At 46.2% G+C, this 24,527-nt stretch overlaps 1 protein-coding gene across 1 annotated transcript in view; it reads right to left on the bottom strand.

The window, feature by feature from the left end:
* LOC106606804 (voltage-dependent P/Q-type calcium channel subunit alpha-1A) overlaps positions 1 to 24,527 on the bottom strand; it is a 131,242-nt gene that overhangs the window by 5,196 nt on the left and 101,519 nt on the right. Inside the window, 9 exon segments of the mRNA XM_045721286.1 lie at positions 591 to 892; positions 1,075 to 1,291; positions 7,496 to 7,534; positions 11,234 to 11,347; positions 15,910 to 16,192; positions 16,495 to 16,598; positions 21,173 to 21,276; positions 23,292 to 23,399; positions 24,266 to 24,371. Coding sequence (XP_045577242.1) covers positions 591 to 892; positions 1,075 to 1,291; positions 7,496 to 7,534; positions 11,234 to 11,347; positions 15,910 to 16,192; positions 16,495 to 16,598; positions 21,173 to 21,276; positions 23,292 to 23,399; positions 24,266 to 24,371 — 1,377 coding nt within the window.

Genomic DNA, 24,527 nt, shown 5'->3' with positions numbered 1-24,527 from the left:
AGAACAACAACAGCAACGAGAAGAAGAAGAAGAAGAAGAAGAAGAAGAAGAAGAGAGCAATAAGGAGAGTGTGAGGGGAAGGAAGGATGCCGGGAAAAGAAAGACATAAAAAAGCAAGAAAGAAAGAGAAGAGATATATAGAAAATGATGGGAGTCAGCATACACCGTAGAAAACAGAGAAAAGCGATGAGTCATGAAGAATAAAGAGAGGACACAAAAACAACAGGAGAAAAGAAAAGAAGAGATCAGATCTGACACAGTAGGCCTCAAAATGGTGATTGTGACGGTACCCACAATGCACTCTTTCAGTGTTGTTGCCTTGTTCAGTCTGTCTCTTATCTGAATCTAGGTTGTTAACCAATCACCTCTGTGTGTAAGTGTGTCTAAACTGCTGAATCCTATAAACAACAATAGTTAATGAATAGACAATGTATGGAAGTGTCAAAAAGGGAAACACAAGAGACAGTCAGCCGCCTAAAGATATTTAGGCCAAGGAGATGGGGGAGACACTCAAGGCAGAACTAAAAGGAGAACCTGAGGCTAAAACAGTTAGGAAGGTGGTTCAATGTTGACACATCATAGAAGCCCACCTGTCTGTGTGTCATGCACTCTCTGCCCTCGCTGGGTGACCGTGACCAGCGACGGTCGTGCTCCCTATCCCGGTCGTGGTCTCTGTCTCCTCGGGGCTGTCTGTGGCCACCGTGCTCTCCCCCCCGGTCGGCGCGGTCTGGTGTGTAGCGCTCCTTGTCCACAGAGCCGCTGTGATGGTGGTGGTGATGGTGGTGGTGTTTGCGGTCTTTCTGCCGACCGCGGTCTCTGTCGCGGTCACGGTCCTTCTCCTTGGGTGGCAGGTCACCTGACTGAGTGGTGGTGCTCAAGTCTGTGCCCAGTCCTGCCGGAATGGAGGCCAGTTATTGTTGTCATCATGGTAACCATGACAACATGACAACATCAAACACACTTTGACACAGTAGCAACTCAGGGAACTAAGCACGTTCTCCTCACACACTCTCTGACTCACACACATTCTGAACCGTTCCTGACCAACGCATGCACACTCATTCTGTCTCTGACCTGTATCTGCGTCTGTATATCGACACAGTGACCGCTCAGAGGCCCGGTGGCTTCGGTCGCGGCGTCGGTGGCTGTGCCTCGGTGCTCCGCCCTCCTCGGGGATCACATACTCCATTGCATAATCATCGGCCCCTCCCCTTTCCCTCTTTCCCCTCCCAGATCGACTGTGACCAAGGGAGGAGGCCGAGCGCTTCATAGGACTATTATCTGTTATGGTCTGAGAGAGTGGGATGGAGAAAGAGAGAGGGATGATGGGAGAGTGAGACAGAGAGGAAAAGAGTAGTCACACAGCAGGCTTCTCGGGTTTACTTTCCTCGTGTCTCCTTTCTATAGTCTCCAGACATAATGGGGAAACGGAGAGATGTAGACTTTCTTGTCGACTTTGTGTGTGTGTGTGTGTGTGTGTGTGTGTGTGTGTGTGTGTATATATACTGTATAGTTGTTTACCTGACTTTTACATGATTGTGCTTCTACATTCCTACCAGTATAACCTTGTAGAGGTGGGCACCAGGTAACCCATGACAACCCCCCCCCATACTGTTCCACACACATGCCTGTATTAGTATCATATATACATCATGCTGCCTCAGGCAGAGAGAGAGACCGAGAGAGAGAGAGAGAAAGAGAGAGAAAAAAAGAGAGAGAGATCGAGAGAAAAAAAGAGAGAAGAGGAAGAAGACAAACAACAGTAAAAGTAAGAAGAAAGGGAGATGAGAGGGAGGCAATAGGCCATGCCTGACATGCATCCATGACTTAATCTGGAAAGATAGGTCAGTATCCCCTAATCCCTCCAAAAGACTAACCCACCCCATCCCCACCCAATCCCTCCCCCAAAATCATAACACAATCCAGGCTGCGCACAAGGCTCTGCCAGCCCCCTCTGCCAGCGTGCACATAGGAGCTGTCCCGAGTCCTCAGCCCCACTCAGGAGCTCTCTTTCTGGGGACGGGGAGCCGCTCTGACCTCCTAGGGCTGCTGGACACCAGGACAGTGCCTATAATGCTACTGGTACACACCTGCATAGTGCATACTGTATATACCAGGCCTGCTCAGTACTAGTCCGCCAGTGTCTGCTGGTTTCCGATTCTTTATTGAACGAAGGGATCATTTGGCTGTAGCGTTAACTCCCCTGGTATTCCAGGTTGAAACCAGAATTGATGATAATGGACTGAAACCAGCAGACAGTGTGTAGCTAGGATACCCTCACACACACAAACACACATGGACACACACACACCAAGCACACACAACAAACACACCCACCAAGCATACACACACACGCAAACACACACATGCATGCACGAACGCACGCACAAAATCACTCCAACAAGGGCACACATATTCCTGGCATGCATGCAACACCAACACCAATACAGCAGCACATTGATGACATCAGCACAGACAAGCACACAGGCATGATACACGCAACACACATGGTACACCCAACACAGAGCAGCAGCAGCAGGAAGAGAGAAAGACAGAGAGAGGGTGCAGAGTTTGCCAATCCCAAATCAACACCTTGACCCCACCCGCTTGGCACTTGGCACAAGGACTAGAGAGGTAAGTAAATTAGACTTGTTCCAACATCCTGACCTCGCATAATGACATTCACCAGGCAAGATGTAAGTAATATGGCAAGTATTAAGTAATATCCATCTGGCTTATCAAAGAGCAGGGTGGAGCTATTGCCATATTGCTTATATTTTGCGTAGACGCCGAGTATCCAAAACATTAAGAACACCTGTTCTTTCCATGACAGACTGACCAGGTGAAAGCTAGAATCCCTTATTGATGTCACTTATTAAATCCTCATCAATCAGTGTAGATGAAGGGGAGGAAACAGGTTAAAGGATTTTTATGCCTTGAAACAATTGAGACATGGATTGTGTATGTGTGCCATTCAGAGGGTGGGTAAGACAAAATATTTAAGTGCCTTTGAACGGGGTATGGTAGTAGGTGCCAGGCGCAACAGTTTGGGTCAAGAACTGGGGGGTACAAAAAGGGGGGTGCATCTCAGAGCCCCACCTGTTTTGAACCGCATCTGTATATATATATATATATATATATATACACTGCTCAAAAAAATAAAGGGAACACTTAAACAACACAATGTAACTCCAAGTCAATCACACTTCTGTGAAATCAAACTGTCCACTTAGGAAGCAACACTGATTGACAATACATTTCACATGCTGTTGTGCAAATGGAATAGACAACAGGTGGAAATGATAGGCAATTAGCAAGACACCCCCAATAAAGGAGTGGTTCTGCAGGTGGGGACCACAGACCACTTCTCAGTTCCTATGCTTCCTGGCTGATGTTTTGGTCACTTTTGAATGCTGGCGGTGCTTTCACTCTAGTGGTAGCATGAGACGGAGTCTACAACCCACACAAGTGGCTCAGGTAGAGCAGCTCATCCAGGATGGCACATCAATGCGAGCTGTGGCAAGAAGGTTTGCTGTGTCTGTCAGCGTAGTGTCCAGAGCATGGAGGCGCTACCAGGACAGGCCGGTACATCAGGAGACGTGGAGGAGGCCGTAGGAGGGCAACAACCCAGCAGTAGGACCGCTAACTCCGCATTTGTGCAAGGAGGAGCAGGAGAAGCACTGCCAGACCCCTGCAAAATGACCTCCAGCAGGCCACAAATGTGCATGTGTCTGCTCAAACGGTCAGAAACAGACTCTATGAGGGTGGTATGAGGGCCCGACGTCCACAGGTGGGGGTTGTGCTTACAGCCCAACACCGTGCAGGACGTTTGGCATTTGCCAGAGAACACCAAGATTGGCAAATTCACCACTGGCGCCCTGTGCTCTTCACAGATGAAAGCAGGTTCACACTGAGCACGTGACAGACGTGACAGAGTCTGGAGACGCCGTGGAGAACGTTCTGCTGCCTGCAACATCCTCCAGCATGACCGGTTTGGCGGTGGGTCAGTCATGGTGTGGGGTGGCATTTCTTTGGGGGCCACACAGCCCTCCATGTGCTCGCCAGAGGTAGCCTGACTGCCATTAGGTACCGAGATGAGATCCTCAGACGCCTTGTGAGACCATATGCTGGTGCGGTTGGCCCTGGGTTCCTCCTAATGCAAGACAATGCTAGACCTCATGTGGCTGGAGTGTGTCAGCAGTTCCTGCAAGAGGAAGGCATTGATGCTATGGACTGGCCCGCCCGTACCCCAGACCTGAATCCAATTGAGCACATCTGGGACATCATGTCTCGCTCCATCCACCAACGTCACGTTGCACCACAGACTGTCCAGGAGTTGGCGGATGCTTTAGTCCAGGTCTGGGAGATCCCTCAGGAGACCATCCGCCACCTCATCAGGAGCATGCCCAGGCGTTGTAGGGAGGTCATACAGGCACGTGGAGGCCACACACACTACTGAGCCTCATTTTGACTTGTTTTAAGGACATTACATCAAAGTTGTATCAGCCTGTAGTGTGGTTTTCCACTTTAATTTTGAGTGTGACTCCAAATCCAGACCTCCATGGGTTGATAAATTGGATTTCCATTGATTATTTTTGTGTGATTTTGTTGTCAGCACATTCAACTATGTAAAGAAAAAAGTATTTAATAAGATTATTTACTTCATTCAGATCTAGGATGTGTTGTTTAAGTGTTCCCTTTATTTTTTTGAGCAGTATATATATATATATTTATTTCTATATTTTTTTCCTGATCTATATTTTTTGCCATGTTCTTTTGGCATTAATACGTGTCACATATCAGTTTGCAATCAATGTAAAAAAATATTTTATTGATTTAATATAGCCGCATACAAACATGGTCTCTTTTTTGCTTTCTTGACTAAGGCAGCTCCAAAACACAGCAGGTGCTTCAGCCAGGCTCAGTGCTTTCTGTGGGGGTGGGGCAGCCAGCGGAAAATACAGAGCATAGCGGTTAGCAATCTTCTCCAGTTGCGCCGTGATTGGCTCAGTGTTCTGTCACTCATGGAGACACTACGTCACCGCAAAATCTACAGGAAGAGCTAGAAAGTTCAAGCCACTTTGGGTGCTGCCATAAATTTACATTAGAAGTGCACATCCAAGAAGGTTCAAGGTCATTGGCCACATATAAAATGACGTCAAATCACGTTATATCTACCGTAGCGTTGATTGGACTGATCATGTCAATGTCATACTTTCAAAATCTTAGCTAGCAAGTTAGACAAGCAGTCATCATCATGAATCACGTCGACAATCTACAGGCAAATCCTTTTCAATCTTTGTCATATGAAGAGAAATTATAGATAAATCGTATCAGTGCTCATCGGCCATTGGACATAAACATTACACAACAAGTTGGAAATCGCAAATTCAACAATAAGCGGTTTGGAAGGAATTAGTGGCTAAATATAAACGTTGCAAAGCAACTACTATTTTGCTTCCCCTGCCTGCTATTCGGTGGAAAGGGTGTGTGGGCCAAGTCTGGGTTTAAGGGTCTCTTTTCCAAGCTTAAAAGGATAAACATTCACACACAACACCATGGGCCAGAAAAGGTTGAATACATTGGCCATGTTGTCAATCCAACATGATTTCTGCCGCGTTCAAAATACCTGGAAACTTGGAACCCCGAAATGTTAGATTTCAGTGAGTTCAAGACAACTGGGGACTCTGGAAAAAAAGGAGCTCTGTGTTTTGAACGGTCACCCAACTCGGAATTCCAAGTCGGGAACTCGGGCCTCTTTCTAGAGCTCAGACCTGAAGATCACTGACGTCATGATTCTTCCTTGTTTTTGCCGAATCCCAGTTGTCTTGAAAGCACCATAAATCCAGAGAATGCCAGACTTTGATGACAATGTTTCATGACAAAATTTGCCCACAAGAAGGACCGCCGAGCCACCTTCCTGTTCAAGTGACCACAGCAGAACGGTGAGACCAAAAACGTGATACTAAGTGTATGTTGTGTAGTAAGCTGTTAGTAGCCCATGTGCCTCACTTTAATAATTTGGTCCCTTTCCCTCTCATAACTTAGCCTACTATTCTGACTTGGTGGTGCACATGTAGCCTATAGCCTGTTCTAGAGAAATGTCATCATAATTGTCTGCTTATTTATTTGTTTATTATTTTATTTAACCTTTATTTAACTAGGCTTATACGCCCCCTTTATTTTTCCTATGGTTCTGACTTGGTGTACAGAGACAATACGGTAAGAACGGCCCTTGTTCTGAATTCTGTCGGTGTACATTTCTGTCGCTGAACAAATAGTTATATTGGCTACGTCCGTCTTAGCTCTCTCATTAATGTCGTAATCAAAATTACGGATTGCCTCTCATCGTTCCCTTATGCCATAGTTTGTACCTCTCAATTACCAGTAGAAACCACATTTATTTAAGCAAGTCAGCCATGTCAGTTATGTTTTTTAAAAGGCAGTAAATGAGGCTGAATGAACTGTTTCGCTGCTAGACAAGGCTCTACTGATAGCCAGGTGTAGCGGTGGTAAGGATTTACTCCATGGTGCTGAAAAGAAAACTCTGCTGTTGGGAAAGCTTTATGTAGGCCCTAACAGTTTGTGGGCACCGTTTTTCACCGTTATAGTGCAATGAATGTATTGTTTAGTGTTGTGTTGTGGCTTTGCTGGCATGAATAAAATAAACAAACATTCTCCCACCAAGATTGACATGCTAAAATCGCCACTGGGTGTTCCTAATTTTTGGTATACTCAGTGTACATACAGTAACCAATCTTTTCAGATAAGATCTACATTAGAGGATAGGGGTCAATTTGGGTTTTAGCGTTTGAGTAATCATGCCATAAAACACATTTGATTCGAACTGAATTGAAATCGGTTAGTGGAAGAATCAGAGCTTGAAGCTCCTACCCTGCAATCAGTCAGTCTTATGTGTCAACAAACAGGGTAGTCAAAGACAAATAGGAGGGGAAGAGTACCAGCTATTGTTTGAGAAAAGAGAGAGATGAGAGGAAAGACACATAAGATACACATAAATGGATAAACTCAGAGAGGGGACAGAGAGAGAGAGAGAGAGAGAGAGGTGAGGTGTACAAAAACATATTGAGATTCAGTCAAAATGACAAATTTTATATAGACAAGTCAACAACCTTTGTTGAGTTGCAATTTTTTTTAACTTATGAAATCAAGTTGAATCAGCTAAGCGATATGTGTGTACTCAACTTAGAAATTCACAACCATGAAGTCAAATTAACTGAAGCAACATAACAGTTGTGTTGACAAAAAAAGTTCAGATGACTATAATTAATCAAATTGTCTGAACTTATGAAATCCAGTTGAATCAGCTAATAACTATGTGTGTCACAACCATGTTAGGAGATGACATGAGGAGAGCGAGGCAGAGATGGAGACAGACAGAGAAAGAGAGAAATGGTTTTCGTGAGTGAGTGAGTGAATCAGTGAGTGAGAGAGAGAAAGAAAGGGGGAGAGATGGGGGAGACAGGGTACATACACTGAGGTTATTTCCACGCTGCCTCCCTTTCCTTCGCTGCTGTGTGAGCACAGAGAAGACACACACACGCACACACACACCACAGTCATGAATACAGCACAGGTAGAGCACACACAGACACACAGAAGAGGACAGAGGGACAGGGAAGGAGAGAGGGATGGATACGCAAATAAATAGTGAAGGGAGAGGTGAAGAAGGTAAGGTGAGGGGGTGAAAATCGGATAACGGGGGAGGCGTGGGCAGAGAGCGAGGGAGAAATGGAGAGGGGGATAAATATGGGTGAGGATAACCCGAAAAGAAAGGGAGGTGAGAGGGAGGAGAGGAGAGGAGAGGAGAGAGAGAGAGAGAGAGAGAGAGAGAGAGAGAGAGAGAGAACCCGGTTAGACACAAAAGCAGCGGTGAGGGGAGAAACAACACTTACCACAGTAGCGCACAGACACTGGAGGGCCAGAGACAGTGTTATAGACAGGGTCACCATGGCAACAACACTACCATCTACACCACAGTCACCATAGCAACAACACCCAACAACACCATAACACACCATGCTACTACGGCAAAAACAACAGTACAGTGAAGTACAGTGTAAAGGCACACACACACACACACTCACACACACACACACACACACACACACACTCTGTCAGGACATCAGGACATAGTCACACATCCACACATAGCAGCAGCACACTTACTCATATCAGAGCAAAAGCACTGTTTCAACCTGGTGACAGTTTGTTTCAAGATAGTAGTATTCTATTTACTATATCTTTTTTAGTTTGAGCATGACAGTACACTACTAGACCACTTGAACAATACCTTCTCAAAGAAATATTGACCCCAAAATGACACTAGATCATTGGCAGTTGGGCATGATTTCAAATTCAAACCTGGTTGAAACAAAACCCCACATTTCAAGTCACCTTTCTAACAAAACCATTAGAGAAGAGGGAAAGAAATAATGATTTAGATAGAAGATAAGAACTGGGGCTGGAGAGAGAAAAAGGAAGAGAAAGAAAGAAGATCTGGGGCTTGACAGCAGTGATAGTTATGAGGGCAGAAGAATGTACATGTGTGCTGGTGTGTGTGTGTGTGTGTGTGTGTGTGTGTGTGTGTGTGTGTGTGTGTGTGTGTGTGTGTGTGTGTGTGTGTGTGTGTGTGTGTGTGTGTGTGTGTGTGTGTGTGTGTGTGTGTGTGTGTGTGTGTGTGTGTGTGTGTGTGTGTGGCAGCGGAAGGAGGCACAGAGTACTCTATGACAAAATGAGTGGTGGATCTCCAAAGCACAAGAAATTCAATCTTGTTGGGACAGATAAAACCTGCACAAGTTGTATGATGCCTCGAAGACAACCTACGGCCCAAGAAGTTGCTTTCTCTGTCCCCTAAGAAGTGCAGATGGGTCCACTCTCATAAAGGACCAAACTACGATAGTCCAGAGGTGAAGCCCTCTTAAACCAGCCGAGCCCAGTTGACTACTCAGTCCTGGAGGAGCTCCGAACACTGCCCACCATCCAGAGCCTTGATCTCCCACCCACCTTTTCTGAGGTCTGCACCAGCGTCAGGTCACTGAAGAATAACTAAACTCCTGGACCTGACTCCATCCCTGCTGAGATCCTAAAACTGAGGGGGCTATCTCTGTACCAGAGCAGTCATCTCTGAGATATGGAGACAAGAGCACATCCCCGATCAATGGAGGGATGAAAACATATATACAAAAAACAAGGGGGGCAAATCCATATGCGGCAACAGAAGGGGCATATCATTCCTTCCAGTTGCTGTCAAAGTCCTGGCAAAGGTCATCCACCACAGAATCATCGACACCATCACTGAAGATCTGCTACCAGTGCGGCTTCAGAAAGAACAGAATCATGGTGGTCATGATCTTCAGTGCACACCAACTGCAGGAAAAGTGCAGTGAACAGACACAAGACCTGTTCATGGCCTTTCTGGATCTCTCCAAAGCCTTTGACACAGTACACCGTGAACTCCTTTGGAAGGTCCTCCTGCAGTATGGCTGCACTGGGAAATGTGTGAACGTCCTGCATCAGATCCATGAGGGGATGGTGGCCAGAGTAAGAATTAGCCGTCAGGAGTCTGAACCCTTTTAGAGTTGGTACTGGTGTGAGGCAAGGTTGTATGCTTGCGCCGGTCTTATTCAATGTCTTCCTCTTGTGTGTCACAGCAGTCCTGCACAAGGACATGGAAACAGAGAGTGGGGTGACCCTGGACTTCAGATTGGACGGGAACTTCTTCAACATTAGGAAGCTCCAAGCTGCCATAAAGCTCAAATCTTAACAAGTACATGAGCTCCAGTATGCAGATGATTGCACTCTTGTGGCACATACCCCAGAAGCTCTACAAGCCACACTCAGAGCAGCTGTGAGAGCATACAGCCTAATGGGGCTGTCTGTTAACGTCCCAAAAACAGAGGTCCTATGTCAGCGGTCATCTGATCCTCTGCCTGAAACACCTGCATTCTCCATCTCAGACTCCTCACTTGCCATTGTATCACATTTTTTAAATATCATGGAAGCATCCCCTCGACCAGGATATCCAGAATCGGGTCAAACAGACCTTGTCATCTGTTGGACTGCTAAGGAAGAGGGTTTTTAACAACAGCAACCTGCACCTCCACACCAAAGTTGCAGTCTATCAAGCAGCGTGTGTATCTGCACACCTTTAGGGATGTGAAACACGTACAGTCTACAGCCGACACGTAAAACAACTGGAGTCCTTTCACATAGAATGCCTTCAACGCACTTTGAAAGTGACCTGGCAGGACCGTGTTCCGCACCCAGAGATCATACAGAAAACCAACTGCATGAGTATTGGAGCGTCCATCACACACCACCAGCTTAGATGGCTCGGCCATGCCATCCGGACGCTAGAGGATCGCCTGCCGCAAAATATGCTATATGGACAGCTACAACTGGGCCGTCGCTCTTCAGGTGGGCAGAAAAAGTGGCTAAAGGACCAACTGAAGACATCACTAAAGAAGTGTGGGGTAAACTCTGCCTCCCTCCAGACTGTTGCTGCGGACCGTTCCACCTGGCGTGACCTCTACCCTCAAGGAGTGCAGTTAACCGAGAAAAAAAGGACTGAACAGAGACCATGACTTCACCGGCCTCAACAGGACAGGCATTTGTGTGCTCTGTCTGTGGCAACAGTGTGCATCCCGCATCAGATTATACAGTCATTAGTGAACCCACAAGCAGTAGTGGAAGTCATCATCGGATACGATGGACCACCTTAAACAAAGAGTGTGTGTGTGACATTATAGCAGAGATTACTTGGTACTGGATGAGAAGTGACAACCACAGTAACACACCTCCATGCAGTAGGGGATGAGTGGAGAGGAGGAGAAGAGGAGAGGAAGAGGAGAGGAAGAGTAGGGTGTTGGGGTATTTGGTACGGTAGTCTGTAAGACTTACCTGTAAGTCTGTCTGGCAAACATCCTATGGGCGATATTTCAACAGCATAGAAAGGGGAGCTACTGTCAAAATGCATGATATCACGTCAAATACCATGCATTTATAAAGAAAATATGCTTGAAAGTATCACGTGTCCATTTTCAGCAATGTTTTATAGTATTTTGTTATGCACTGTGTTGGATTATAAATAGTCTGTCTCTAGTCTTTGTGTGTCTCTAGTCATGTAGCTTATCGTGGAGATTGAGTCAAGGAGATGGAAAGCTAGAGGGAGCGAGAGAGGGAGGGAGGAGAGGAAATGAGGGGTGCTCACTTGGTTGTCGCCTGGAAGGCGTGGCATGGAAGCGGCCCTTCCGTGGCCTTCCATTGGCTGAAAGTGCTCAGTATCCGAGTAACCGTCACGCCCCATCTCTCTCATCTCTACCGTCTGCAAAATAGAGTGAGAGCAGGTGTGACTGTGATGAAGGAATATGATGGGGGACAATGGTGTGTTTGTCATCCTTTATCCCACGTGAGTGTGGGTGAGTGTAGTGTGTACAGCACAGGAGGTTGGTGGGACCTTAATTGGGGAGGACGGGCTTGTGTTAATGGTTGGATTGGAATGAATGGAATAGTATAAAATACATCAAACACATGGTTTCCATGTGTTTGATGACATTCCATTTGCTCCGTTCCAGCTATTGTTATGAGCCATCTTCCCCTCAGCCGCTTCCTGTGGTGTACAGTAGCATGTAGTGTAGTGTGGGAGGGACTGGGGTTTGAGCCTGGGAAATGGGGACAGGGGAAGGTTTAAGGCTAGGTTTAGATCTAGGGCGAGGGGCTAGGGCTGTGGTCTAGGAGCTAGGACTTGGACCTGGACTTGGATCAAGAGCAGGAACTGCTGAGGCTGAGGCAGGGGGCTTCGGTACAGGGGACTTCTGTGCAGGGTGCTTCAGTGCAGGTGGCTTCAGTACAGGGGGCTTCGGTACAGGGGGCTTCGGTACAAGGGGCTTCGGTGCAGGGGGCTTCGGTGCAGGGGGCTTCGGTACAGGGGTTTCGGTACAGGGGGCTTCGGTGCAGGGGGCTTCAGTGCAGGTGGCTTTGGTACAGGGGGCTTCGGTACAAGGGGCTTCGGTACAGGTGGTTTCAGTGCAGGGGGCTTCGGTGCAGGGGGTTCGGTGCAGGGGGCTTCGGTGCAGGTGGCTTCAGTACAGGGGGCTTCGGTACAGGGGGCTTCAGTACAGGTGGCTTCGGTGCAGGAGGCTTCGGTACAGGGGCTTCAGTACAGGTGGCTTCGGTGCAGGGGGCTTCAGTGCAGCTGGCTTCGGTGCAGGGGGCTTCGGTGCAGGGGGCTTGGGGATAGAGGGCTTGGGGGCTGAAGGTTTGGGGGCTGGGGGCTTGGTCCGTGCTCTCCGGTATCCTTGGGACATCCCTACCCCATTGAAGTTGAAATTTAACCTCTAAAAGTCTAAGCTGACACATGGAATTGTTTTAAGATAGTCATACCATGGATCATTTAGCTATTTGATTTAGGTATATATAAACAAATATATACAGTACCAGTACAAAGTTTGGACACACCTACTCATTCCAAGTTCTTTCTTTATTTTTACTATGTTCTACATTGTAGAATAATAGTGAAGACATCAAAACTATGAAATAACACATATGGAATCATGTAGTAGCCCAAAAAAGTGTTAAACAAATCAAAATATATTTTATATTTGAGATACTTTAAAGTAGCCACCCTTTGCCTTGATGACAGCTTTGCACACTTTTGGCATCCTCTCAACCAGCTTCATGAGGTAGCCATCTGGAATTAATTTTATATAAGGTTAACAGGTGTGCCTTGTTAAAAGTAAATTTGTGGAATTTATTTCCTTTCTTAATGCCTTTGAGCCAATCAGTTGTGTTGTGACAAAGTAGGGATGGTAAAGAAGATAGCCCTATTTGGTAAAAGACCAAGTCCATATTATGGCAAGAACAGTTCTAGTAAGCAAAGAGAAATGACAGTCCATCATTACTTTAGGACATGAAGGTTAGTCAATTCAGAAAATGTCAAGAACTTTGAAAGTTTCTTCAAGTGCAGTCGCAAAAACCATCAAGCGCTATGATGAAACTGACTCTCATGAGGACCGCCAAAGGAAAGGAAGACCCAGAGTTACCTCTGATGCAGAGGATAATTTCATTAGAGTTACCATTCTCAGAAATTGCAACCCAAATAAATGCTTCAGAGTTCAAGTAAGACACATCTCAACATCAACTGTTCAGAGGAGACTGCGTGAATCAGGCCTTCAGGGTCGAATTGCTGCAAAAAAAACACAACTAAAGGGCACCAATAAGAAGTAGAGACTTGCTTGGGCCAAGAAACACGAGCAATGGACATTAGACCGGTGGAAATCTGTCCTTTGGTCTGATGAGTCCAAATTGGAGATTTTTGGTCTTTGAGATGGTTTGGGATGGGTTGGACCGCAGAGTGAAAGAAAAGCAGCCAACAAGTGCTCAGCATATGTGGGAACTCCTTCAAGACTGCTGGAAAAGCATTCCAGGTGACTACCTCATGAAGCTGGTTGAGAATGCCAAGAGTGTGCAAAGCTGTCATCAAGGCATGTGGTGGCTACTTTGAATAATCTAAAATGTATTTTGATTGGTTTAACACTTTTCTGGTTACTTCATTATTCCATATGTGCTATTTCATAGTTTTGATGTCTAGTAAAAATAAAGAAAAACCCTTGAATGAGTAGGTATGTCCAAACCGAACCTTTGACTGGCACTATATATATATATATATATATATTTACCCAAAAACATATAGGGGATTGGAAATTATGCATACAATTACATTGATGGAAGCTACAATCCATCTGGAATATTAAAGCTGATCTACACCCTAAAAAAAATTAAAAAATAAAAAATAAAAAAATTATAATCAAAAAATGAACAGTTCTTGTGCTGACGTTGCTTCCAGAAGTCATTTGGAACTCGTTGCAACCGAGGACAGACGAGTTTTACGCACTATACGCGTCAGCACTCAGCGGTCCCGTTCTGTGAGCTTGTGTGGCCTACCACTTTGCGGCTGAGCCATTGTTGCTCCTAGACATTGCCACTTCACAATAACAGCACTTACAGTTGACCAGAGCAGCTCTAGTGTAACCGATGTGAAATGGCTAGTTAGTTAGCGGTGGTGCGCGCTAATAGCGTTTCAATCAGTGACGTCACTCGCTCTGAGACTTGAAGTAGGGTTTCCTCTTGGGTTGCAAGGGCCGCGGCTTTTGTGGCGCGATGGGTAACGATGCTTCGTGGGGTGTCAGTTGTTGATGTGTGCAAGGGTCCCTGGTTCGAGCCCAGGTTGGGGTGAAGAGAGGGACGGAACCTACACTGTTACATTGATGCTGTTGACCCGGATCATTGGTTGCTGCGGAAAAGGAGGAGGTCAAAGAGGGGGGTGAGTGTAACCGATGTGAAATGGCTAGTTAGTTAGCGGTGGTGCGCGCTAATAGCGTTTCAATCAGTGACGTCACTCGCTCTGAGACTTGAAGTAGGGTTTCCCCTTGTGTTGCAAGGGTCGCGGCTTTTGTGGCGCGATGGGTAACGATGCTTCGTGGGCGTTAGTTGTTGATGTGTGCAAGGGTCCCTGGTTCGAGCCCGAGTTGGGGCGAAGAGAGGGACGGAACCTACACTGTTACACTAGCAGGGAAGAAATTTGACAAACTGACTTGTTCGAAAGGTGGCGTCCTATGACGGTGCCACGTTGAAAGTCACTGAGCACTTCAGTAAAGCCATTCTACTGCCAATGTTTGTCTATGGAGATTGCATGGCTGTGTGCTTGATTTTATGCACCTGTCAGCAATGGGTTTGGCTGAAATAGCCAAATCCACTAATTTGAAGAGGTGTTCACATACTTTTGTATATATATAGCATACTTCGATTCCTTTTTTAAACCGGTACTGGGTTACTTTCAGACGAGTCCAGTGACACTTGTGGGCGTTGTAAAGCAAAACGGAGAACACTATCGTTTGGACGCTACAGACGTTTTCGTGAGAAGACCGATTTTCGGGATGTCTCCTGGTCTGACAAACAGTGCTGTAGTTCTGCCACTTTCCACCACAAATGCAGAAGGCCGACATAGGCGTATCCGATGGATTGAGACACGGCCAATACAAAAAAACATATTTCAATCTTAAACAGACGGATTTTGATTTTGATAATATTATGTTATTTAGGGCTTGGGGGATGAGGGTTTGGGGGCTGAGGGCTTGGGGGATGAGGGCTTGGAGGTTGTGGGCCTGGGGGCTGAGGGGGATAGATGGGTATGGGATGTGAATGGTGGGAGGGTTTAAGCAGGCATAGCCAATCAGGGCAGGTTATAGGGAAACCATCATGTTCACATTTTCCCAGTAACTAACTCTAACTCCTGGGCCCTTCATGTAGATCTGAAAGGATTAGTAATGACTCAAAGCCATTTGATGAATGTGCTGTATTGCTTACACCTTTCAGATCTGTCTAAGTGCCTATAGGGGAGAGGAGCTGTAGGGACCATATGGACAATAGGCAGGAATAAAACAGAGCCAGCGGTGACTCTGTGTACGAGTTGATTCAACAATGATGACCCTAAATATCCTGTAAGGAAAGAGCACCAGGACACTAGCTCTATATGAACCAGTCCAATTAAAATATGTGGATGTTCAGACAGCATGAAACATGAATAGCATGAAAGAAAATCACTATTTCATGTTTACTGGGAACCATTTATTAGTGTGTTCTTGTGGCAATGACATACTGTACATGTTACATGCACGTACTGTATTGATCTGTATTTGTGCGTATGCATGTGCGTGTATATACACTTCTGAGTTATGTCTGTTGTCCAGGGATTCCTCTGGATGCTGGTGTGTGTGTGTGTGTGTGTGTGTGTGTGTGTGTGTGTGTGTGTGTGTGTGTGTGTGTGTGTGTGTGTGTGTGTGTGTGTGTGTGTGTGTGTGTGTGTGTGTGTGTGTGTGTGTGTGTTACCTGCGAGTTATGCCTGCTGTCCAGGCCATCCTCAGAGTGCTGTCCCTCAGGACTCCAGTTGCCTACTCTCTGGGACATCTCCTGAGCCCGCACTGTCACCCACGACTGGCTCTCTGGAACCCCCCTCCACCGGTCTACAACACACAGACAGTCAGACAGGCCCCTCGCACACACACACACCACCTCCCTCCACCGGTCTACAACACACACGGATAGACAAACACTGACACACGCATGCATACACACAAACCAGGCCCCATATACATCACCTTCATCAGACCCATGCATTCAGCACTTGTATGAGGCTAACTGAATGCACTCATCCCCACAAACCCATACACCAGCCTTTCTGAACCCACTACACACGCACATACACATACACACAGTGGTCCTCTACACGTGAGGCGTGTCCGCCCAGCGTGTCGTCCTGCTCCTCCTTCTCATGGATGACACTCCACCTGTGGAGCCACTACCCATCCTCCCTCTGGCTGCAAAGAAAGAGGGAGAGAGAAAACAGAGAGAGAGGGAGAGGACAGAGAGACCCAGAGAGAGAGAGTTGGAGGGGGGGGACAGGGGTCTACTCACAGGCTGTTGACGGGGTCTGCCGGTTGGGTAGGAGGGAGGCTGAGAGGCCCGTCCTGGATGGGGGAGGGCGGCTCCACGCGCTGAAACAGTAATGTCGTTCGATTCTGTGTGAGATACAACATGGCCGCTGGCTTTAAGGTAGACATACAGGAAATGGGGAAGGTGGAGAAGAAAGTGAGTTCAGAGCAGGTCACAGCATCCAGGGGGGAGGAAGGGTTTCAGTCAGCAGGGGCTGACTGAGCCAGAGCGCATTCTGGGAGGGGAGTTGGAGTCCTGCTGTAAATGTGAGAATGGAAGGCTCATGCCAATGACTCATCTACTTCCAGGTCACCATGAATGAAGGGCATTAACCAGAGCCTTAGCCACTGTATATGACCTACAGTATACAGTACCTAGCTATGGATTAGGAAGTGTTCCGTTGGATGCTACAAAGAGGTCTGGATTTGTCTGGCATTAATTAAGGTCTTTGTCTACAGTATTTTTTATCTTATCAGACAATTTGCATGTTGCTCATAGGAACACATCTCAAATGACACACTATTTCTGATTTTCACCTAGGCTTTGATTCAAAAGAAGTGCACTATAACATGAAAAGGGTGCCATTCAATACACAACCCATTCGACAGGATGGACAGTGTTTACCTCTTGACCTGATTGGATTTCAACCTTGACATTTGACCCCCATTTGACCTCAAGCAGCCAAATGATCACTATCGGCAACCAGGAAATTAGAGTTGGTGGGTGCAGTTTGAGCCAGTCAAACAATCCATCAGAGCAGTAGAACAGCAAGACCAGGGAGGGAATAAGGAAAAGTTGAACAAGGCAGAACATCAGTGCAAAACCAATGGACAGATCCATCAGGAAGAGAACATTCCAAGTTTCTGTTGAAAACAGACGTTGACACATAAGGAGAGGAGGGAGAATAGTCAGGAAATAATATAAAAATGATGATAGAGAAAGGAAGACAGGAGAGGATGAGAAAAGGAAAGAATAGAGGTAGAAGTCCATGTGAGCGAATATCGAGAGAGAAAGGGGACACAAGGAGGGATAGAGGAAGGATGAAAAAGAGAGAGGAAGACGAGGACTAGGAGTAGAAGGGGTCTTTGTAGAAGGGGTCTACATAGAACCCAAAGGGGTTCTACATGGAACCAAAAGGGTTATATCTGGAACCAAAAAGGGTTCATCAAATGGTTCTCCTATGGGGACAGCTTAAGAACTCTTTTAGGTTCTAGATAGCACCTGTTTTTCTTAGTGTAGGTGAAATGCATGGTGGGAGTAAGTGTGTTCAAATAACCACATACAGTGTCATTCAGTTATTACACATCCACTTAAAACTGACCAACTGCTACTTTTATGTCCGTAAGATATCTGGGCAAAATGTTGTTGGGCCGCATTTGGTTTCCTGCTGTGGGCCGTAAACCATGCCGGCAGTGGGCCACTCCTGGGCCAGTATATACTTGCTAGCTGGAATGGATTATCAATGGTAAGTAGCTGTTTTGGTTTAAGGATTTCACGAGCCATGGAGGGTCAAGTTTAAAGTGGATGGATCACAAAGGTTCCAGGTCACACAAGGAAATAGCACACAAATATTTTTCCAAACAATATTTGTCCAATTGTCATTTCTAAACACTTGGAACAGTTATTGTCCGAACCTGAACCGTTCGAAGCAAGGGTATTCCCATTCTCCAGGTCCCACCCCTAGTCTCACATCATGACAAACCACATGCTTATCTACGGCAGCAAGCTCTACCTGGAATCATGCAGGGAAGAAACTCTCATCACTGGGATAGACGCTACCCTACACTATGTCTCTCCTTACCAAACACTATGGTAATAATACTGTCTGAGATGGTGCAAGGGGGAGGGAAGTCCACTCCTCTGCTCCTGTCCTTCTGTAAGCAAGTAGCAGCAGGGGTGGGGGAGGGAAGGAGGGGAAGAGAGGTGAAGGCGCAAGGGGGAGGAGAGTGAGGGGCAGCTCAGTAAGAGGAGGTGTAGAGAGGGGTACAGGGGAGAGGGGAGAGGATGTGTAGGGGTAAAGGGTGGGAGAGCAGACATTGGCTGGAGAGCAGGATGGGTGACGATTAGATGAGGATGTGTCAGTGACATCATCAATGTTTGATAACATTCATTGCTCAAGAAACTCCAGTTCGTGAGTGTTTGTGCTCTGTACATGTTTGTGATCATGGGTAAGTACACCTTGGGAGCATTAGAGTAAAAGCACAAGGACCAGCTGGGTGGTATGGTTGTGGTATGGTTGTGGTTGTGAATGAAGACCATGAAGACATGGTCACGGTCAAAAGTTCAATGACTTGACTCTAAGTATTGGGTGACCAACTCTTGAGTCTTCTCAGCTTGTCTTATGAGTCTTCCATTGTAGTTCGACAGGTGATAGAGGGTGGTTTCTACAGTTGTTTAGATGGTATCTCCATGATAGCTCCATCATGTTCCTGAGGAGTTCCTGTGACTTGTCCAATCAAACTATCCCCTGACTCATACTGTAGGTCCCATCCAACCAACTCTTCAAAAAGCATGTACGTATACAAATCTATACACATGGCTAAGGCAGGTTTGAGGTCAGTTTTTAAAGCTCAGACAGAGCCAGACTCTCTCAACTAACTCCTAGATCTTTCAATATCCTGCCTCTCTCACGCCCTTCACCTCATGTGTCAGAGAAAAAGAGTTAAGATCATTGTTTAAACGTTGAATTTAGTGACTATCCCTTCAAGACCAACCTCTTCCTTGTGCTATCCTACAAGGAAGGAATGCCAGATGGCAGCAATGAAGTCATGAGGAATTGATATGGCTGAGAGTTGTGTGTAGAGTGGTGGCAGGTGGCCATAGCAGAGCAGGGAAAGTGGCATGCTTAGAGTGCAATGAGAGAGGAGGAGTAGGAGGAGAGGAGGAGTAGGACTCTGTCTGTAAAATAGGAAACCGTGCATGTGTGTGCGTGAGAAATACAAATAAAACAAATAAAACAATCTCTGTAATTGAAAACGTCATCTTTTACTTTACACTTAAATTGTTTCTGTAACTGTGTTACAAATACTGCTACAATTTTAACGTTTTATCGTCAGTGGCTTCACATGTGACTACAAGATCCACTGTATTGGTTGTATATGCATTCTCTCTGTCAACAGGGAATAGGGGGCTACAGTGCAATGCTACAGTCCAGGGTGTAGGGCAACAGTCCAAGGCCAGGATGTGGCTAAAGGCTTGGGAAGACTAGCATCATCATCATCATCATCATCATCATCATCATCACTAGCAGTGGATTCACAGCCAGGGAAAGGGAGGATAAAGAGAAACAGGCTTAGGTGAGGAATGTACATTAACGTCGTACAGTCTTCGCCATCCAGAGCTGTGACAAAGACACCCAGCCCAAACCAATCCAAAGATGATCGAGAGGGTTCTCTATAGCAAGAAAAGTGCCTCTTCTTTAGAAATAATCGTGATTCAGAATTATATAATTGTGCTTGAAATATAATCTGCTGGTTTTCTGTATAGATGCTCTAGCAATAATATAATATCATATAAAAATGTATCGTAATTTCCGGACTATTAAGCGCACCTGAATATAAGCCGCACCCACTGAATTTAAAAAAATATATTATTTTGAACATAAATATTTTTTTTATTTTGAACATGTCTATAAGCCGCAGGTGCCTACCGGTACATTGAAACAAATGAACTTTACACAGGCTTTAACGAAACACGGCTTGTAACAAAAATAAATAGGCTTTAACGAAACACGGCTTGTAACAAAAATAAATAGGCTTTAACGAAACACGGCTTGTAACAAAAAATAAAAAATTAGCAGTAAGCTTTAGTTGTCTTTTTGCACTGAGTCAATTCCTCACGCTGCTGTTTCCAACGTCTTATCAACGACTCATTAAGACCAAGCTCCCGTGCAGCAGCTCTATTTCCTTTTCTAACAGCCAGATCAATCGCCTTCAACTTGGAAGCTGCATCATATGCATTTCATATGCATGTCTTTGCCATGATGAGGGTGACAAAATGACTACTGTAATCAGAATGATGGGAAGTTTGAGAGCGCTCGATTTAATCTAAACAGTAAACAAAAAAGTTGTTTGACGTTAACCCGTTCGGCAATTACATTGGTCTAATGAAAGCTTCATGCCGTCAAAAAACTGAGCACGTCACAGAATGTGTTTTTTTGGAAAAAAAAAATTGAAAGCGGGAAAAATCCATATATTAGCCGCGTCATTGTTTAAGCCGCGAGGTTCAAATCTGGGAAAAAAGTTGCGGCTTATAGTCTGGAATTTACAGTAATATAACATGGACCAGTGACATACTTTGTCCACCAGAGGGCCTCACAGAGTTTTATACCGACTAACTGCAGAGATAGATAGGAAGGAAGGGAGGATGGAAGAACACTGAGAGACAAGACTAGAGTGGGTAAACCCAATGGCAGTGGTCCTCTAACCTTTGACCTCTAACCATTAGCCAGGTGAGGTCAATGATAACAAGTGACCTTACAATAACGTAGTAAGTAAATGCTATAGTAAGACTGTGGATGGGTGTGGTTATGGGTTGTCACAGCTCCGCTTTGACCCCTGTACTAACAGCACAGCAGTATTTCTAGTCAGTCTGACTCTGCCCTCAGTCAGTCTGCGTTGTCTGAAGGTTTGGGGATGGTTCCTAGGGACAGTAGTTGTACCTGCTCCGCCTCTAGACGCGCCTGAGAGCGCTTGGCCTTGCTCTGCCTGTAGTACTCCATAATCATCATGGCAGCGTAGATCTTCCCCACCGTCAGGTCTGTTGCTGCTGAGAGAGGGACAAGTTACCCTGCACGATTAGACCACTACATATGGGACCCTGAGCGAGAGGGATGGGAGTAGAGGGGACGAGGCACGCACACAGAGAGAGAGACACACACTCACACAGACAAATACACACATATACACGAACACAGAGCTGATAGTCTTTTCACAAACAGACTCAGACTAAAAAATGATCATGTGTCACATTTTCTCTGTTTAACTGTTGTCTTTCTTTCTTTACATCTTTTCTAGCCATATCTGTATTTCTACTGACTGGTGGTCTTCAATCAGAAGACAAGACTCAAGACCACTTCATTGTGTAGATGGGGGACCTGGCAGAGGACTGGACAGTACCAACAGAACTACTGGGGCTGTTTTGATGCTGTTTTGGCATTCTGATGTAGGACCGATGGTTCCCCCTTTACTTCTCAATAGAAGGTGGACATCTTGTACTTAGTTCAATTTGGACCTTGTACTTTGTTATCTCCAAACAGTTAAACAAAACAGAGCTTCAGAATATAAAAAAGTGCGATAACAGTCTTTGAAAGAGTCATTTCCAGGTTTCAACAGCAGATCACATCTTCACAATAAAAGGGCCTAACGTCCAGTTCAAAAAAGTGTGTTCACAACATTATGCTATTGGCCATTTCTGTACTCCGCTCACCAGCATGCTAAATTACCACACATTTTATTTCAACTTGGTTTGAACGTTATTAGCAGGGCAAGGAAGCCTGTGCATTCTGGTAAAATTTGGTACAATTAGCAATCTGGTGAGTAGCTATAACGCACCTGACCCAGATGCCTTTACCTATACTGTAAATCATGTTTCCTTTCATATAATATACATCTAATATCTACATAGCAACTAGTGCTTTGGCACTTGTGCATTCCTTCTAGTCTTGTATGTATTTCTCCGACATGCATAGCAGCCAGTGTTCTGACCTACAGTAGCACTGTATGAACTAAACCCCTGGAGTGTTCTGACCTACAGTAGCACTGTATGAACTAAACCCCTGGAATGTTCTGACCTACAGTAGCACTGTATGAACTAAACCCCTGGAGTGAAAAGACTACTATAGAGAGTTGGTCTATAGAGAGGCACCCCCTGATCTCAGGCACAGATCTGGGCAGACAGCCTGCTGGTATTGGATCCGGTGGAGGTGTGATGTTGGGTCTACAGAACAGGCCTGGAATCAGTGGAATGGGCTGTTGGAAGTATTGCATTGGGACTTTAGGATGAGGCCTGCTGTGTACAGTTGTTAGGTTGGGTGGAGGTGTGATATGGGTGCAAGAAAAGAGGTCTATATGGGTGTGTGGGGACTGGGGCTGGGGGGTGGTGGATGGGGTACATGGCCTGCTGTAGGGAAATGGGGCTAGGGATGGTGGAGGTGGATGGGGTACATGGCCTGCTGTAGGGAAATGGGGCTAGGGATGGTGGAGGTGGATGGGGTACATGGCCTGCTGTAGGGAAATGGGGCTAGGGATGGTGGAGGTGGATGGGGTACATGGCCTGCTGTAGGTAAATGGGGCTAGGGCTGGTGGAGGTGGATGGGGTACATGGCCTGCTGTAGGTAAATGGGGCTAGGGCTGGTGGAGGTGGATGGGGTACATGGCCTGCTGTAGGGAAATGGGACTAGGGCTGGTGGAGGTGGATGGGGTACATGGCCTGCTGTAGGGAAATGGGGCTAGGGCTGGTGGAGGTGGATGGAGGCTGGAGATGAAGGTCTAAAATTAGGTGTGTCGTCTTCGAGGATTGGACTGGTGAGAATCATGGGATCCTGTGTGTGTGTGTTGGTGTTGGTATGTGTGTATGTGTACATAATAAGTGTGTGTGTGTGATTGTGTGTGTGTGTGTGTGTGTGTGTGTGTGTGTGTGTGTGTGTGTAGGGGGCTGTGCCTGCTGTATCAGAGGGTGCAGCAGTGAAGGAGACTGGTTGAGAGAAGCTGTCCTCGGGTGGCATGAAGAAGTAGACAGACACTGGCATTGCGTCGCGGTCCAAACACACTGCAACTTACACTTATGTGGCGTGACTAAGAGGTCCAGGGTCTTCTGGGAGAGATTGGGCCAAATCGCCATCATCTCTTTCCTCAGCTCTGCATCCATCTGGTGTTTGTCCACACCTCCTACACACACGCAATGACACACACACACACACACACACACACACACACACACACACACACACGCACGCACGCACGCACGCACGCACGCACGCACGCACGCACGCACACACACACACACACACACACACACACACACACACACACACACACACACACACACGCACACACACACACACGCACACACGCACACAAGCAGGCACACGCACACAAGCAGGCACACACACACACATGCACCAGTGTATACACACACATATAATAGCAACACACACATAAACACACACATTCACATCGATACAAATACACAGCAGAGCCATAGATGTGTAAGAATTGACGCACAGACATGAAAACACACACAAGCACACAGACACAAGAGAATGTGTTTGTTAATAGAGGTGAGCCTTGACTCCAAGTTTAAATGTATAGTGTGGATGAGCCATGTAACACAGAGACATGGGGATTAAATAGTATGTCTGGCCATCTTCACTTTGATTGGGCCAACCAAATAAAGTGAGACTCAATTACATTGAAACTATGATTGTTAATTCACATAAGAACTCTACAAAGTCTACAAAAAAAGAGCTGTAGCCTATTAGAAACCCTATTACACTGACAGTATGGCTGGTAGTACACATTCAATTCTATTGGTTAATAAGAACTATACAAACTCTATAGAAAAAGAGCTGTACTTAGGACACCGTGGGAGAAGCAGAGGGACCGATGTAGGTCTCAGGGACAGCAGGGTACACACGATACACAACCACCTTACAGTAGCAGACTGCCCTGCTCTGTTCTAGGGAAGACAAGAAACAGGGGGAAGAGATGGTGAAAAGGGCAAGCAGGAAAGAGGGGTTCCAAACCTTCCGTACCCTTGGCGATCTTGATGTCCAGCGCCGTGCGGATCAGGGCCATCAGGGTGGAGTTGAAGTGGACTGAGTTGTCGTCGGCGACCGGGAGGTCCATCCGCAGCAGCCTCTGTTGGAAAGAGCCAATCGGGGGAAGGTGGGTGAGTAAAAAGGGTGTGTCCCCCAGGAAGTGGTGGTGTAGGTGTGTTCTGAACCTCCAGGTGAGGAGACAGGGAAAGGGGGTTGGTGGCGGGGAGCTCTGTCATTTTTTGTAGCAGGCTCTATG

Source organism: Salmo salar, chromosome ssa06 (genome assembly GCF_905237065.1).
Source record: "Salmo salar chromosome ssa06, Ssal_v3.1, whole genome shotgun sequence".
NCBI classification, from domain to species: Eukaryota; Metazoa; Chordata; class Actinopteri; order Salmoniformes; family Salmonidae; genus Salmo; species Salmo salar.
Note: the sequence above shows the minus strand (reverse complement) of the source record. Positions and strands in the feature narration are given on the sequence as shown.